We start from the raw sequence: 18,108 nt of genomic DNA on the forward strand, positions 1-18,108 counted from the left end.
CCAGCCGCTCGGGCGGCGGGGAGACCTCGCTGGACCTCACGCTCATCCTCATCATTGCGCTGGGCTCGGTGTCCTTCATATTCCTGCTAGCCATGATCGTGCTCGCCGTGCGTTGCCAAAAAGAGAAGAAACTGAACATCTACACCTGTCTGGCCAGTGACTGCTGCCTCTGCTGCTGCTGCTGTGGCGGTGGGGGCTCGACCTGCTGCGGCCGCCAAGCCCGGGCGCGCAAGAAAAAACTCAGCAAGTCCGACATCATGCTGGTGCAAAGCTCCAACGTGCCCAGTAACCCGGCCCAAGTGCCGGTGGAGGAGTCCGGGGGCTTCGGCTCCCACCACCACAACCAGAATTACTGCTACCAGGTCTGCCTGACCCCTGAGTCCGCCAAGACCGACCTGATGTTCCTTAAGCCCTGCAGCCCTTCGAGGAGTACGGACACTGAGCACAACCCCTGCGGGGCCATCGTCACCGGCTACACAGACCAGCAGCCCGACATCATCTCCAACGGAAGCATTTTGTCCAACGAGGTAAGGCTGAAGCGAAAGGACCACCATCTCTCATCTCCTCCATCTGAAAGCCTCCTCTAGCCCGGCCCTTGTATCTCTGGTGCACCATGTATTTATATTTAGGATATTAACTTATTTGTATCTTTGTGGGGGGGGGGGGTAGGAACTGGGGAGGAGGGAAGCTATCCCACCCCTTCGTATGTAACCCAAACTTCGCGGTGTCCCTAATTTCTGCGCCCCACCCTCCACATTTACTTTCATTTCCTTGGTGCTTTGCCACCCTGGACCTTCCTCCCTCCCTCTGGCATCGTTCCTTTAAAATCCTAACCCCTTCTCAGTCCTTTCCCTTCTCAGTTCTCTGAGGGTAAAGGGAAAAGTACGCGGGGGGCCGAGGGAAATGTGATGGAGGGCCTTTCTGGCACCTGCCAAGGTCTTTTTCTCTTTGAGTTTGTCCCAGGCGTTAATAAAGTTAATGCTGTTTGCTTTGTTTATCGATGCTTTCAGTCGCGTGTAAAAGTAAGCTATAGATTGTTTAACTTTGCACAGTTGTCTAAACTCGAATGCATGTTCTAGCGAATAAGTTATCAGATCCTTGTCCTCTGAACTCGGGTTGCAGAAAAGCCTTCAGTTCTGCTCTGGACAGCATTTACAGACGCTCTTGAAGCCCAACGCCCACACAGTGTGAATTTGAATGAAGTTGCTTTGGCACAGACCCCTGTAAGCGTAAACTAAAGAAAGGCTTAAACAATTGTTACCTTAAATATATCTTTTTAACCAATAATCACCTCTTGCCACTGGTCTTGATAAATCACTGCTGTTGGCTTTCTTCCTCGAAGAATTTGGCTTGTCAATTCCGATTTCTTCTTAAAAGATGGAGAAGTGGCAAAGTTGGAAGGAGGGAGGGAGGGAGGGGAGAACAGAGTCGATTTATGTACAAGAAAGTTTGGACCGGAAAAGGTGTGTGGATGGTGGAGGTGGGGAGGAGAATGCAGAGGGCGTTTGGAGGGGGAAAAGAATGGGGGGGGGCATTATGGATTCCTTTCTTGGCAGGTTCTTTTATTTGAGTCTTAGATATTATTAATTGACTTTCATGAATATTTGTACAGCTCATTTGTATCTTAAGCACATTTTGAAAATAAACTACAAAATAATTCCATAATATCCAAACTTTTTGCTTATTGAGCGTGCTGTTTTTCTTGTGTCAACCAGTATGCACCCAAACACTTTTTTAGGCCACTGAAAGACTGTAGAGATTACCTAGGTTGACTCTATTAGTTTATGAGCCCTAGCTATGAGGTCATTTGCATTCTCTCCTTAAAAACACACATACACACATTTCAAATTGGCTTTTTATTTTTGGAATTTTTTTTTAACTTTTATTGAAAGTCTGAATTGAAGTGTCTGTGCATATCTCCCCCACCCCACCCTTACCCAGCAATCACTAGGGTGAGGTCTTAGAATAGCTCGAAAATTCATAAAAACGTACACAATTACTTAAACTAGACTCAATTCCTAACCTCAGAAAAAGACTACTAGTTAAACCCTTAGCATTCAAATGCTCTTGATTTATTTATTTTTTTTCTAGACTAAACACCAGCGAGCAGAGCTCAGCTATCTAGTTGACAGACCTCGCCGAGTTAACAGGTATGGACTCTTTTTTCTCCTACCTTGGTGTGTGGACAATTTACTGCCTACTAAAATCAGGGGTTAGGTGTATTATTCAATATTAAAATATAAAACATATAAAGCATTTCCAGCTAAGGCAGAACATACATACTGATTACGTTGGGGTTCCCAGACCACATATTAAAATGTGGGTATATTTCATCTATATACAGCTTACTGAATATATTTGAATATCTTATCAATTTACGCTCCTACACTGCTTCTGATAGTCCCCCTAACTGTTCGAAGTGTATGCATACTCTCCTTTATAAAAATCATATGAGCATATACATAACTCTAATCATAGAACAATGACTAAAACAGACATGCCTTAGGGGCTCAAACCACCTACTGTGCTCAGTTTTGAAGAGCTTGGCTTAAGGTGATGAAAACTAGCTTTATGCAGAAATAAAGCCAACTGAGAGGTCTGTGAATCTGCAGCACCGTTGTTGACCATGTGGTGGCAGAAGAATGTTTTCTGTGTTTCTTCACCTTTTTTATTCTAATATTCACATTTTTGTACTTCTAGTTCTGCATTCCAGGAAGCCGACATAGTAAGCTCTAAGGACAGTGGTCATGGAGACAGTGAACAAGGAGATAGTGATCACGATGCCACCAACCGCGGCCAGTCAGCTGGTAAGTGTGTTCAAAGAGCAATACTGACTTTTCAGTATTGGGTTTTTTTTTGTTGGTGGTGGTGTTGGTGGTGGTGGTGGTGGTGTTTTAAGTAAATCGAGGAAGAATGATGTCCTAGGTAATTTTCTGTAGGTTTAATGTTCGTAAATCCACAGAAAAATCGTGTCATCTTACGTTGGTAGGTGTATATTCAAAGAAGATTATAAAATTTTAATGTTCCTTTAAAGAGGTAAAGCCAGAGATACATTGTGAAATATGTTAGAATATGAGCTATCTTTTCCTTATGTAATGTTATTTAGTGCAATTATATTGTATACAAAGAGCTATAGATTTCTCACCTGGTCCAGTCCTCAGTCTTTAGTCATTATGGTATTATTAGACTTGTTTATGGATGAGGTAACTGAAGATGAATGAACTTGATTGAACTGCACAAAGTCACAAGAGAATAATTGGATGATTGGGAACTAGAATCCAAATTTCTTCCTTTTGAGAGCAGTGCATTTTGTAAACCACTGAGTATTGAATGGTAGAAGGAGTGGTGATTAAAAGTCATGGATAGACTGAAAGCAGGATTTCCAATGCTGGGTTCTTAGGCTCCAGGACATTAAGAAACCTTTGATAATGTGGATTTTCTCGAGCATCCTAGATTTCCTGATATTTTCAATAGGATCCATGGCCTGTCAAAAGTTGAACCCTGTGTGTATTTGCTTAATGATAGTCACTGATGGGGTTGCAATGTGATACAGATGTTTTACATAGTTTATTTACTTTATTTTTCTCTATATAAATTTAACTGCTAAGCTTTATAGGATGCTGATAGCTCTGCTCACGAGTCCTTAAAGAAAACACTTTAAAAATAAAATATGTGCCTTAAAATGAAGAAAATGATTTCATAATGGTTGGATTTTCTTTCCACTTCATTGGCATTTCAGTTAAGAAGAGCGCTTGTTGTTTTTGTGTGTGTGTGTGTGTGTGTGTTTTCCAACATGCTAAAAGAAATGGAAAGACAAAATAATTAACTTTTGTGACTTATAAAAATGTCCATCATGGGGCCATCTCTGGATTCAACTCTGTTCACTTGCTTTTGAGCTTCGTTTTGGTTAACAATGTAACCCTAGAGCGATAGAGTCCTCAGTCTCAAGGTAACACCGGTCCTAGAGAGCACACATTCCTGAACACACTCGGTGGACCTCTAAACTGTGCTGAGGCAGTATGTCAAAGGGCAGCCCACGCCCCACGGTCGCCTGGCAGCCGTGGTTACTGCAAGCCTCTCACTTGGCTAATGTGTGCTGTGTCTGAGACTGACTTAGCCTTGGGAAACACAGGCAGGAGGAGGGGGGAAAAAAGGCTGCTCAAGGGTCTCTTTATATTGCTGCAAGTCATTAATATGCAGACCTAATGAGACTTGAGAACAGCCAAGAATCCCCGGAGGTCCCTGCCCCTTGCGGGCCTTCACGCTAAGTGAACAGAGCATCTATTTAGTGTCTGGGAACCTGACAACAAACCAGATCTTGCCAGAAGTTTATATTTGAGTACAAAGTCCCTTTCATTTTTGGCCTATATATGGCATATGATTTATTGTTATCTTTAAAAGGCTGTACATTTAGAATTGCTCATTCCTGTTCTTTTTTCAGGGTTTCTAATTTAAGTTAGCCTGTTTAAAACTTTTAAAACAAAATGTTTGATATTAAAACAGAGTCTCTGGTGCATGTATCCTTGGGTGCATTTTATTCTTTTCCCACTCCCCGCTCCCCCACTTTGTCTTTTTCTGTAGCACTCCACTCTCAATGAACATTTCAATTAGTTTAGTCCCTCAGACATAATGAGCTATAATAACCTAACCAAAGAAAGAGAAACGAATAAACATCTGCAAAAAGTGCTAAATTTGGAAGATGGATGGGAATATATTCTTATCAATGCGTCTTCCCAGTAGCTATTTCATTTCACAGGCACTCAGTGTTGCCATTTTGGTAATGTTTCTTTCGAATTATTTGAGATGTCAAAGCATTACAAGGAGAATTAGAATGCTAAATTTTGTGCTGGAAAAATTTCCAAAAAGCAAGGCAGTTTGTATTTTTCTTTATCCATGGCAAAATTTTGTCTCTATCTATACATTCTCAAACACAAAAAGCATTACAGAATTAACGGTTTACTTTTGTATTTCCTTGGAAATTACAGGGCAGCCACAAGATACTGAGTGCAATAACTGCTCTTTTAGAATTGTAATGACACGCTTGTATTAAGAAGTAATCTCACCTTTGTGTGCTGAATTGCAATCAGATTTAATATGTCTAATTGTATGGTAAGAATGATTTTGAAGTATTTTCTTTTATTAAGTATGAAACCCTAAATGCAGAAAATTGAAATCCGTTTACTTAATGACTTTTTTCCAGTCCCTACTGATGTTGTGTCCTATAAACTTCACATCAAGTGGCTATAATATTTTCTAAAAGTTAAGCCCATTTCAGGTAAATAAGTACATCTGTTTTATTGTCTGTCTTATAAAGCCAGGTATTAATGATCTTCCAATTGTGTAATATTTAAGAAATAGTATTCATGGCACATCCATTTTCAGGTTTAGGATATAAAAAACAAAATTCATACGCATCAGCAAATCTCACTGAGCTAGTCTTTAGGGGAAGAACACCAGATTGCCATGGAAAAATAACATTAGAAAGATACAGGTTCTGAATTCTCTACTTTAGTGTGTACCTTATTCCTCATTACATTATATAGACTATTTAGCTCAGCTCTTCACCTGTTTAAGCTCCCTAATGTTTTATTTGTCTCCGATTTCTTTTTCTGCGTTAGCATTACTTTGTATTTATTTATGTCGATATGCCTTCTATTTATTCTACTATGAATAGTTTTCTTTTTTGTTCTTTCTCCACCCTCCCCCTTTGCTTTTCTCCTTTCTAAGCCATTTGGAGTCACCAATCTTGTTCACAGAAGGGCTTTAAACACGGAGGCAGCTGCACAGAGAATCACATAAGCTTTTTCAGTTTTCTACTGCACCTGGCTCCATGTGTGAAATCCTTCGGCTTGTCCACTGCTCTGTGGCATTTTCTTTCTATAGCCTTGTCAAGGTGCTTTCCGTTTTTTTCAGTGCGCTATTGATGTATTGGTTAGATATGGCAGGAGTCCAGGGAGATGTGGTAAATGTATGCATAAACCATCACAAGAGGAAAATCTGATTAATCACAGATTACATAGCCACAGATAAATCAAACTGTACTTAAAAGAAATATGGTTTCAATTTTGTTTATTATATCATGAGATTAAAAGATTTTTTTTTCTGATTTGGAATACTGATACAAAAATTTTAGTTGTATACTCTTAAACATTTTGGCATTATTGCAAGTACATCTAAAGAGATGTATTTAGCTTTAAGAATTTTTTGCCTCGCTTATTAAATACTTGTGATGTGCATACTGCAATTATCAATTCATTTTCAATATTTGTGCCTTCTTAAAAATACATATTGAAGAGGATAGTCCTAAGAAGCAATTCAGAAGTGATTCTGTTAAAGTTACTTGTTAAAGTTTACCTGAAAATTGTCAAATGGCTCTTTCTTGTACATTTGACCTTCAGTTACAAGGAAACTTAGATTAGATGTGTTAATTTTTTAGCTAATGATTGAGATAGATATGTGATATGTGGTCAAAATCTGACTACATGTTAAAAAAAAGCAAAGTTATTTGAATTGCCAGTGTTTCCAAACAAGTAAAGTATATCATGAAACATCTTCAACCATGGCACCATTCTTACAACACCAACAAGTCAATTTTTGGCTTATCATCAATACAAATTTCCCTTTCCCAACTCCACTCTGAATTTAGATACTGGCAGATTCACATCTGGATTTGTAAATAAAGTGAATTTACGTGATTGTTTGCAAAAGCTTATTCAGGTTCCTGGTGAAAATCTGAACTACAACTTGTTGCTACAGAGAGATTTATAATTGGCAAAAAAATATGTGACAAAATATTAGAGCAAATGGAGAAAAATATCAACACTTTGGAAGACTAATAAATCGGGAGAAATTTTGATGCACATGTTTTGATTTTTCATGAGTGAATCATGTTGATGAATATCTGCCTCCAAGCTATCCTTTCCTAAATCTTACAGCAACTTTTGTGGTTATAATTAATATCTCTCCATGTTGTTGCTGTTGTTGTTAAGTGGTAGAGGAGGACTGGAAATTTCCTCAAAATAATTAAGTATTGATTTTCTTTTAAATTAATTTATCATGCTATGAAAAATTAACCATTTTTATGAAGCCTTGGTGCATGAGAAAGAAATGTACATATAACTTTGTATTATCACATTCATCAGAAAATAGCACAAACTGAATATAATTATAATATTTTTGAAATCATGATTTACTCTCAATGGTAATATCACTGACTCCGACTATAAAGAACAAGTTACTTGCCAGTTAAAAAATATGTATTTTAAAATTTGTCTAAATATATCTTTGCATAACAGGCAGTCTATCACATCAGCTGTCATGCCTTGTAGAACAGATTATTTCTGAGAAGTGGGAGAAATAAATAACTAGGAGAAGAAAATTCAAGTAATATATATATATGTTGAGATGTTTCTTAGAAATTATCCAAACTTCAAAACTGAGCTTTGGCCTGTGCTTTTCTGCTATACAAATCTCACAGGTTCTATAGTAGGGGCATTTGAATGAGAAAATATAAAAATCCCATTGAATTTATCTTCTCTTGGGACTTCAATTTGAATATTAAAAAATTTCAAGAACAATGTGAAAGGCACACATTTTAATATGTCACCTGTCCTGGAAGGCCTGGGATTCCCGTATATCATGTAGTCATTTATCACAATAAAACTTAAGTATACTTCTGCTTATTTGGCCATTAAAAAGTCTATTTGAGGGCACTGGTGATAAATGAAAGAAGGTAAAAAAAAAAAAAAAAGTATCTTTCAGTGACTTCCTGAAGTGAGGATTGGTAACAAGTATATTTATTTGGTTTTCAGATTATATATCTAAAAGACAAATAATTTGGAATGCATTGATGTAGTGTTGATGTTATTTTTAAAAAATTTTGTTTCTGTGTCCGATATTTTCCTCATGAGAAATTGCTACACTTGTTTTATCAGTAAAACTAGTGAAGTGTGTTCACGCGCAATTTATAGCATCTTATCTTTCACTCTGGTTATATAAAGCTATGTGGTTTGCTATGGGAATCACACTTTAAAAAGACTAGTTCATAGATTTAGTAAGAACATTATTTACAAGTGTTTTCTCTGTCAGGTAAAATTGTTCTTCCAATACAATGCTTCATCCTATTTCTCATTTGTCTTGTTATGCACATGCCACAATTTTTGTACAGGTTTTCAACTCATGAGAACTTGACTATATCATCTAAGAGAACTTTAACTAACCTCTGATAATTAAAGAAGCCTAAAACCAGAAAACCAGACACTTCAAGAAAAGAAAATGGGCACAACTGAGTATAAACTATTTAATTAAACAAGTTCTTCTAAAAGTACCTTCTAACACGCATAACATCTTAGTAATGTTGAGTGACTAGTTTATTAAAATTTTTCCATAAGAGAGAAGATCATATTTAAAATTAGGAGAGCACTTGAGAGTATAGCCGCTCAAAAAGATGTGAAAGATTGTTAACAGTCTCATGTTGTATATTTAAAATGGTATGCATCAGTCCTGTGAGAAAAAAACTGTATTAATTCCAAATTTTGCATTAGTACCTATCTTTATTAGGGTTTAATAATGTAGTTTTATCTTAATATTTGAATTAATTCCACCAATTTCAAATTTAATATGATTTGAATTTAATTTTAAATTAAATAATTGCTCACAATCATTTTACTCTGAACAGTAATTCCATCTATCAAAAAAATATTTTTTGCCATGATACTGTAAATAGGGAGCGTTTCTAGTACAGTATTCAAAACATAAATCTCTTTGGTTCTATAGATTTTAGTCACCTAGGATGTCAGTGTGTATCAGGGACATTTTTCTTCCCCTTCTCTTTTTCTTTCTACATATCTCTGAAGAAATAGAAAAAAAAAAATACTCAGCTACTCTGGTGTCAAAAAAACACTGACATATTTTACATGCTTTCTTAACCTGGTTCCTTATCCTGGTTTCAGCTCACGTCTAAGTTCCTCAACAGTTCACTGATCAGTAATTTATTTCGAGGCTTATGCATGACAATTATCAATGGAACACTTTAATTGAAACCAGACTCAGCATTATACACAGCTTAATTTAAAATAAAAAAGTCATAAAGTGAGATTAATATATGATAAGAAGATTCGTTTTATCTCTTTAAACATAATTTACATAATTAACTGTTCTTATCTCCAAAATACTTGTGGATAATCTAGAAGATTAATACTCTGAAAGAATTATTTTCTGTACCTTGTATATACAGATATTAAAATATACACACACAAACACCTAAACCTGTTTGTGACCAAAGGTCATCAAGAATTTAAAACCTAAAACACAGTTCAAAATCGCTCATGGTATTTATAAGAATAAACAATCAGATGGGTTCATTAAATAAATATTACTCTGTTGATTAAAAAAGAAATTCATCATGCTTTGAGAGTTTCTTATATGCAGAATAATCATACTTGAGTTATTGTAAACTGATCCTGTTTAAAAACATTTAGAAAAATATTAAAATGTGATTATAGTTTACATACTTGTTTTTCTGAGTAGGGGTAGTTACCAAAATGAATGTCAAATGGGATTCTACAATTCTCAAAACTGTTATGCTTTGCTTAAGAAATTGAGCTTTCTTGAGTCGTAATCAGATAGTGTTTCATAGTCTCGTTACTCTGTGAGAGACAATGAAACTTGAAGGTGTCATTTGAAATCTGAGTATCCTGGGATTAGTAAGGAAATAGTTCTGTGTTTGCTCGGACAAGTGTTTCCAATGTGGGACAAGTAGTAAGGTATTTGTCAATAGTATCTGCAGCTTACTCACATTACACCTGATTACTTTGATTTCACTAATTTTAGTCATCTGTTCTGGGTTTGTCTGTAGTGGCAAATAATAAATAGTAACATGGGCTACCAGAATGTCATTGAGCTATACCTTTTAGGGTCATTTTCTGAGAACCTAAGAAAGCATGCTCTTGGCATGGCTCACAAAATGGTTCGTTCTTGTTATTTATTGGTTTATCAATATGTGTGCTGTATTTCTCTTAAATTTCATTCTCTCTTTAATGTCTAGATTTCTTAATCTAACTATCATCAGTTGTGTTCATGTATTTCCAATGTTTTTATCTCTAAGGCAAAAAAAAAACCATGTTGGACCCCTTATCATCATTAGAGATTATGTATTATAAAAGCTTTATACTTGCATTTTTCTCGATTGTGAATTTCACCAGAGATNGGGTCCTCTTTGCTAGAAGAATCTAACCCTTTGCACAATAGTACAAAGACATTTTTGGTTCCTATGAGGTTAAGGCAAGAACAGTTTGGCAAAACACATTCACTCAGCACTCTTTATGCTACCTGTAATCTTTCACGTTAGTGAAACCTGAATCTGTAGTGTCTCTTTTGTTTACAGGTATGGATCTCTTCTCCAACTGTACTGAGGAATGTAAAGCTCTGGGCCACTCAGATCGGTGCTGGATGCCTTCTTTTGTCCCCGCGGATGGACGCCAGGCTGCAGATTATCGCAGCAATCTGCATGTTCCTGGCATGGACTCTGTTCCAGACACCGAGGTGTTTGAAACCCCAGAAGCCCAGCCTGGGGCAGAGAGGTCTTTCTCCACCTTTGGCAAAGAGAAGGCCCTTCACAGCACCCTGGAGAGGAAGGAGCTGGATGGACTGCTGTCTAATACACGAGCGCCTTACAAACCACCATATTTGAGTAAGTATTACATAAAAAGCTTTATCAAAGTATTCCCTTTGAGGGAATAAAGTTCATCATGCCATTCTTTTCAGTGAAAATAGGGCTCAGGTTGTTTTTCAGAGACAAAGATAAAAGTGACTCTTGGATCCAGGCAGTACTTTACTATGAAAAAATGAATATGCTTAACAGGAAGACAGGTTCCTGTGTTAGGACATGGTTGTTGACAACAATCAAACATAACTTTTGATGTTGAAAACATTTTTCAAATGTGTTTCATATTTCCTTTGAATATTGCTCTCTTGCTTACTTGATTTCCATGTGTTTTGAAGAGCTTAATTAAGATGGAAAAACATCTCTTGACACTTGAGTCACTGGGAGATCTTTTTTATTTATTGATGCCAGCATTATCGCATAATCATCCTTTTTCCACAGCGACATTACACATTTGATGCTAAATTAGGGAATCAGTGCAGCTATCACTTTGACCATTCAACATGATTAAGTAATAGGTTCATATGGAGTAAAGTCTCTGATCAGAATCAGAGGAACTATGTGAGGGAAACATATAAATAAAGCACTAGTCTTCATTTACTTAAAATAATACGTTCTTCTAATAATGGAGACATTGAAAATTGTACTCTGTTCTTTCAGTATTGGTACCATATTCTCTAAGTGGATTATTTTATACAACTACTGTGAAAATAAAAATGCTTAGAGATTCTAGTTAATTTCCTTTGAGGATCTTGGTAATGAAATTATCCTATTATTCTCTGCTACAAAGGAATCATTTTCTTTTAGTCAATGGGTAAATACCACTGACAATTCAATTGTTTGGTCAAACCACATAAACTAGTATTTGATAAGGATGAAACTCATGAAAACTCAATCAAAAGATGACTTTTATCTTGTATAGCAAATCTAACATACCTGTTGTTTTCTTACATTCATCTTCTAGTACAAAAAAAATCATGAAATCATAAGTTAGAAATAAAAATAAAACAGTTTGCAAATGTATCATTTCTTTCATGAATTCAGGGATGGGAGGGAAATAGAAAAATACTTAAAGGAAAGACAAAAATTAGAAGAACATATATTTCAACTCATGAATGTAAATATGAAAGGCATGAATTGAATACATTGAGGACAAGACTAGTACTCTAGACATTGATAAAGGAATGGTTCTGCCATTGGAAACATACATTATGATGGCAACAATGATTAAACTGTTTTATGAAGGATTCAATTCAACTTTTCAGATTTCCTGAAAATACCATTACTCCATGCATGATATAGTATTTTATTATTTCAGAACCAAATAATTTCTCCTCTCTATAAACTATTGATATTTATTTTGCTTTATTTTTTAAAGCTATAAAATACAAGAGGACCTCATATACTTAAGGAAAATATTGAAATGTCTAACATCATTACTAACGAAATTTGGATACTAAAGTCCTAAAGTTTAGCTCACACATCTACACACATTAATGATTTAAAATAACCTAAAATAGTTATGTGTGTTGCTAGATCAAGAATGCATATATTATTTAATTAGGAAAATTAAAATTTGTTTCTATATCACTCAGATACGGTACAATAAATTAGTTTTAAAGTACTTTTTTTCCGTTTTAGCCAGCTCACACCACTCAAACTTTAGAGTTTGGGATGAAGTGTGACCTAGGTGAAAACTAAGCAAAAATATAAGTATTTTGTTATTTTTTACTTATACTCTCCTTAGCTATTCATACAACTTCAACTTTTAGTGTTTAATGTCATCTTAAAATTACATCATGGGCCTGAATTTAATAGACATAGCCAGTTTTATGGTTAATTTAAGTATAAACTATACATCAAAATCATGCCTGACCATTTTGCCCTCCAAATTCACATGGTGGTAGTTGTTCATATTTGTATTATTTATCATTAACAATGGAAGTATTCTCATCTTCTAAATTAAGTCTGTTCCTTATATAACTAAATTAAAATTTCACATCTATAACTTCTTTTTGATCAGAATGCTTAAATAATTACTGAGGTAGAGTTTTATTTTGCTAATTAGTTCTTTAATAAATATAATGTATGTTTGATGTGAATAAAAGCAGCTGTATATTTAGTGATTTTTGTAGAGCTCTAAAAGTGAAGCTGAATGAAGCTACCACTATCATTTATAAAATGATGAGGAAATGGTAATATGCTTAATATTACAAATGAGGTCATGGTCTGTACCCAACAACTTCCCATTTCTAAACTTCTGATTGCCACATTTAAAATTGAAAATTGCAAGAAACCAGCTTTTACATAAAAGTACATGTATGCACATATTAAAAAAAGTAGTTTCTGTGTTTTTTTTAAAGAAATGCTCACATACAACTATATTTTCTTTTCTTTTTAATGTGTAAGAAAAGATCTATGAAGAATATATATGATGCATTTAATGAAATGGAAGTTCGTTTTTAAATCAGCAGTGATTTTGAAAATATTTATTAATACTCACTAGTCATGAGCACTTTTGAAGCATGTTTGCTCTAATTTTTGTTACAATATTGTAGTTTGTTAATACTTTCATAAAAACCAAAGGGATACTCTGAAGGATTGAAGAAATAAATGTAAATATGTAGAATATGGCCATATTCAAAACTCAGTGTTTAGATTTATCTTAAAGTGTTAATAAATTTTAGCTTGGCTTTACCTTTTTTGGGGGGAATAATAAAAAGTACCAAAGTATCACCTTATCTTTTAATAAAAATTAATCATTGATTTCAAATGAAACACAAAAAACTATTATCTAGAGTTTAAAAATAACATCAGATTTTATTGTGAAGAATTCAGGAAATTCTTTAGTATTATAAACACCTTATATAAAATAACAAATGACACAATTTGGATGGTCTCAGCAAATACGGAGCATAAAAATAATTTAACTTCCAGAATATAGTTGATAAAAGTTGTATTATCAAGGTAATTTAGAAAAACCCAATAGTTAAAACAATTATATTATTTCTGGAATCGTTCTTGCTTATGATTTTGGCTTCACATTTTGAACATCATCACTTATGATTGATTTCTGTCAATAGATAAGTGTATCTTTGTGTTCAAATCTGCCTAAATGATACAAAGGATTTCAGGATTTAAGGATTCAATATTTGGAAACTTGTTGATTTCCTGTTGATAAACATAATCATTGCCTAAGAATTGACAATAGTCAAAAGACAATAACCAATGAAATTTCATCTAAAATATATTTGTGAAAATCTTTTTTCATTTATTTGAGGGGTCATATGATATTAAATTATATTGAATGAAATGAAAAAATACATTGACATAATAATTTTTTAAATACTATATCCATGAAATATTCTAGACTCCTAGAACCATTTACTGCAGTGTCACAGTCCATTCTGCCTTCATATTACACAACATTTAGACTAGTCCAATGCATGCCAAAAAATTATGAGCTGTCTCCTGACCTAATTTTAATTTTGCCTACTTTTGAGTCTCCTTCAAACTTCAATTTAACTTGCTCCTAACGCAAGAAAAGATGTCAGAACTTTTGAAACATTCCATTTGAAAAATTGCTGACACTACGTAGACTTCTTTTCAGTAAACCTCATTTAGAGAAAATTCTTTTGGGCATCTATGTTATTTCTATGGTGCACTTCAAGTTTTCAGTTGATTAAAATTGTAGAGCATGTTTTGTTTAGTCACATCTCTTTCAATCCCTTCATTATCTCAATCTGCCTTCTGTGAGTTTTCTTAATCTGTTGAACTCAATAGTGTGGTTAAGAGTGTACATAGGATTCAAAATAAACAAGTTCTCGTATTGGCACACATCACCCTCATATTTACATATCCTCGTATAGTGTTTTCTCTGGGATTTGCATATTCATGTAATGTCATAAACATAGCATCACTTTATCAAATATTAAAGTCCACAAGTAATTCTTATACGTGAACTTTTTTAACATTTCTGTCTCCTAGCTCCATACATCACAAAATGGGTGCACACCTTTTTCAAGATATTTTTTTCCTAGTACATATGTTCATTTCTGTTCCCTTTGTCTCCAAGTTGTGTTACTTTTTTATAATATCCTACTTCTGAGACTTTTGCTCCTCTCGCTCTTCTCTATAAGAATAGCTCTAATTTGTGACCCTAACTTTCTCACTTTTTTAGTTTTTCTCTTTTTGACAAATCTCTAGTCTTTGAATTACACCAGACTTTCCATTTCTCATTAAATTCCTTTGTTTAGGAATTAAGAATTGATCTCTCACAATCAAATTAGTTATCTCACTTCAACTCTGTGAGCAGGAACAAATGATAGATAATTCAGGGCCAGAGAAAAGCACAATACCAGTTCATATTCTCCGCATATGTACTTTTAGATTTAATGTTCAATGAATTTTATGATATTTCACTTCTTTGAAAACATGATAATCTATTCACAATTTGAATCATTACTGCAGTTAGCTGATGCAGCAGCTGCCTGGAACTTTCCTGTAACTCCAGATAAGTGAGATATTATAGCATTATCTTATTTCTTCGTTAGTTGTTGAGTAGTGGTCTACCTCAATTAATATGATTTACAAGGAAAGCTATAAAAATCTTCTGAGATGAACAGTTCATTTTACATCTATACATCTGGCAATTTCTGTAGGTAACTTGTTTTTACTTATTCAGACATCAGTGCTTCTCTGTGACTTATCACATGTCATTTAAAATGTGTGCCTTTGGGTGCATTGGAACTAGTTAGTATCCAATACTCTCTTGGTGTATTGAGACTCGTTACCCAGCTATTCATATTATAAATACTAAATAATTATGTGATGAAAAATGAATGAATGACTAAATGAGTGTTTTTAAAGTATCCAAATAATTTTTAATGCTCTCACTATACTTTCATTTACACACAGGTCTGCAGTTATTTTTTTAATCTCCAGACAAACTTTCTTCTCTTCTAATTTTAAAAATATGTATTCAATCAGTTGTATTTCTCTCATGCTAGTACCTCCAAGTTTTCATAAGGGGAAGTACATTGTGAACTCATTCAAAATATTGAAATGCACCTAACCAAGGTGCTTTGTTATACATGATGGAGTTTTCGGATGCTTGGAGACTTTAAACTTCTTTTGATTCATTCTAAGAACTTATATCCTAAAAAGGTGTTAAATTTGTTTCATACTTGTTAGCTCTCTTAGAATTTTTTTAAAAATATTTTATTTATTTTTGAGAGAGAGATAGAGACAGCATGAGCAGCAGAGGGTCAGAGAGAGAGGGAGACACAGAATCCAAAGCAGGCTCCAGGCTCTGAGCTAGCTGTCAGCACAGAGCCCGATGCCGGGCTCAAACCCACGAACCGTGAGATCATGACCTGAGCTGAAGTCAGACGCTTAGCCGACTGAGCCACCCAGGCGCCCCATAGCTCTCTTAGAATTCTAAGTANGCTCGAACCCACGAACCGCGAGATCATGACCTAAGCGAAAGTCAGACGCTTAACTGACTAAGCCACCCAGGCGCCCCTAAGTACTCCCATTTCTTACCAGATCGTTGAGATCATATTTTTTGGACATATTTTATTTACTAACAGCTCTCATGGTTTAGGTTTCATCTTCCTTTTCTTTGTAAAGCTAATAGATCCAAATTTTCCTCTGGTAGCGTCACTTGTTTTTCTTATATAATTCCCCTGTAGGAATTACTTATTTGCATGTTATTAGTCCTGTTTTTGACTTCACAGATATATAGTTCAATATATTTTATTGAACTTTAGAAAACCTAATTGCTAAAAGTAATTTATATCTTTATTCAATATTTTACACTCCATGTGTGTCAGTTGGTTATTTAAAGCAGTTTATTTGGTGCATACTTTGCATTTTATTGAGCAGACATTTAGCATATTAATAGTATTTATATACCTCATTTTATATTACATATCATTTCCATCCTCTTTCTTATTTTGTACTTTGGAGATAAGTCCATATAAGCATTTGTCTGTCATGTGAGCCTAACAAAGGAAGATTATCAATTAATATATAAATAGAATTATTAAATGAAAAGGATTATCTACCTGGGATTTTTTTCCTGCCTCATCATACTGAAGATGTGTGGGTCAAAATTTAAATGCATTAAGTTACAAAGATATTGTAAAGTCTGGAATATAAAAATTCAATTGCCTATAAGTATCATTAAATATTATTCAATCCTCAATGTGCCAGACTTTTTTTGCATCTTCTGAAGTCCTTTTAATAGGAATCAGATAGCATCATTTAGATAATAGACTTTGGAAACTATTTCAGACTGTGAGGTTCATTGTTTAAGATTAAATAATAATATTAAATCAAGACTAAACTTAGCATATCATGAGTCAATTTAATGTTTCCCAAAGTATAATAAAAATCTTGGAAGTTTTATATCGAGGTTCATAAGACTTCCTAATTACTGAATTAGTGGTCCTTAATCACCTACATCAGTTTAGGTGGGGGCAGTATAGGAGATTTGGAAACACTGAATCCGAAGCGTAATTATATACAAAGGGACATGGATGAAAATAATTTATAAACTAGAGTTTCTCACAGATAAATTACAGGATTTTATTTCTAATTCTTTAACTGATACATTGTATGACATTATATTTGTACCTTATACCTAGGCATATACTGTATTCGTTTTCTTAATCATTTTCAACAATTTTTATAATCTGGACAGTAGAGTGTTATTAAATAATCAACGACAAAAAAAAAAAAACCACAACAAAAACTACCAATGACAGCTTTTAAGTCATTGAGTTCAAGTGATTGTAAATCTTTTCCCTGTGTTCTGTATTTGTGATTCTGTTGTATGGATATATTTGTGCATATACATCCCATTATGTTTTTAATTTAATTTAATTTTAAGTTATATCTATCAGTTACCAGAGAAAAGAACACAGCGTGATTATTTAACTAATGGCTGCTTCCGTATCAGACTGTTAACTGTGAGAACATGGCACTTTTTGAGAAACAGATAAGTGACAGTTTTGGTCTGTTTCTTTATTTTTTAAGGAGCTTGTTGTACTTTTTAAGGACCAGTTCACATTGCACATTATAGCAAAAATAACCATGACACTGTAGATGAAGTAGGTGTCTATATTATGAGGAAAACATTATTTTTACTGTTTGTAAGAATGTTGTAATGAATAGAACTTTTTTCTCTTTTAATGTTGTTGTTAGCCAGAATCCTGGACTAGTTCCAATGTTACCTGTGTTGGATATTTAATCGTATATTTTACACTTACTAGAAAAGTGACTTTGTTTGTCATCAAGTGTCCTAAGGTTCATATTTATTCCAGTAACTATATTTCAGCTGAAAGTCGGCAAATGACGGCATTATTCCATAAAACGCATGGTTGTAAATATTTTTTGTTAAAATTTTCAAATAAGTACTTCAAAGAAGAAAAAAAAAAAAA

The 18,108-nt window shown here is 34.3% G+C and overlaps 1 protein-coding gene across 1 annotated transcript in view; it reads left to right on the forward strand.

Moving 5' to 3' along the window:
- Positions 1-18,108, forward strand: part of PCDH10 (protocadherin 10) — a 67,471-nt gene that overhangs the window by 2,434 nt on the left and 46,929 nt on the right. Inside the window, exons 2-5 of the mRNA XM_077761938.1 lie at positions 5-527; positions 2,092-2,150; positions 2,701-2,807; positions 10,385-10,690. Coding sequence (XP_077618064.1) covers positions 5-527; positions 2,092-2,150; positions 2,701-2,807; positions 10,385-10,690 — 995 coding nt within the window. The remainder of the gene's footprint in view (positions 1-4; positions 528-2,091; positions 2,151-2,700; positions 2,808-10,384; positions 10,691-18,108) is intronic.

This window comes from Crocuta crocuta, unplaced genomic scaffold, assembly GCF_008692635.1.
Source record: "Crocuta crocuta isolate KB4526 unplaced genomic scaffold, BGI_CrCroc_1.0 scaffold517, whole genome shotgun sequence".
Lineage (NCBI taxonomy): Eukaryota > Metazoa > Chordata > Mammalia > Carnivora > Hyaenidae > Crocuta > Crocuta crocuta.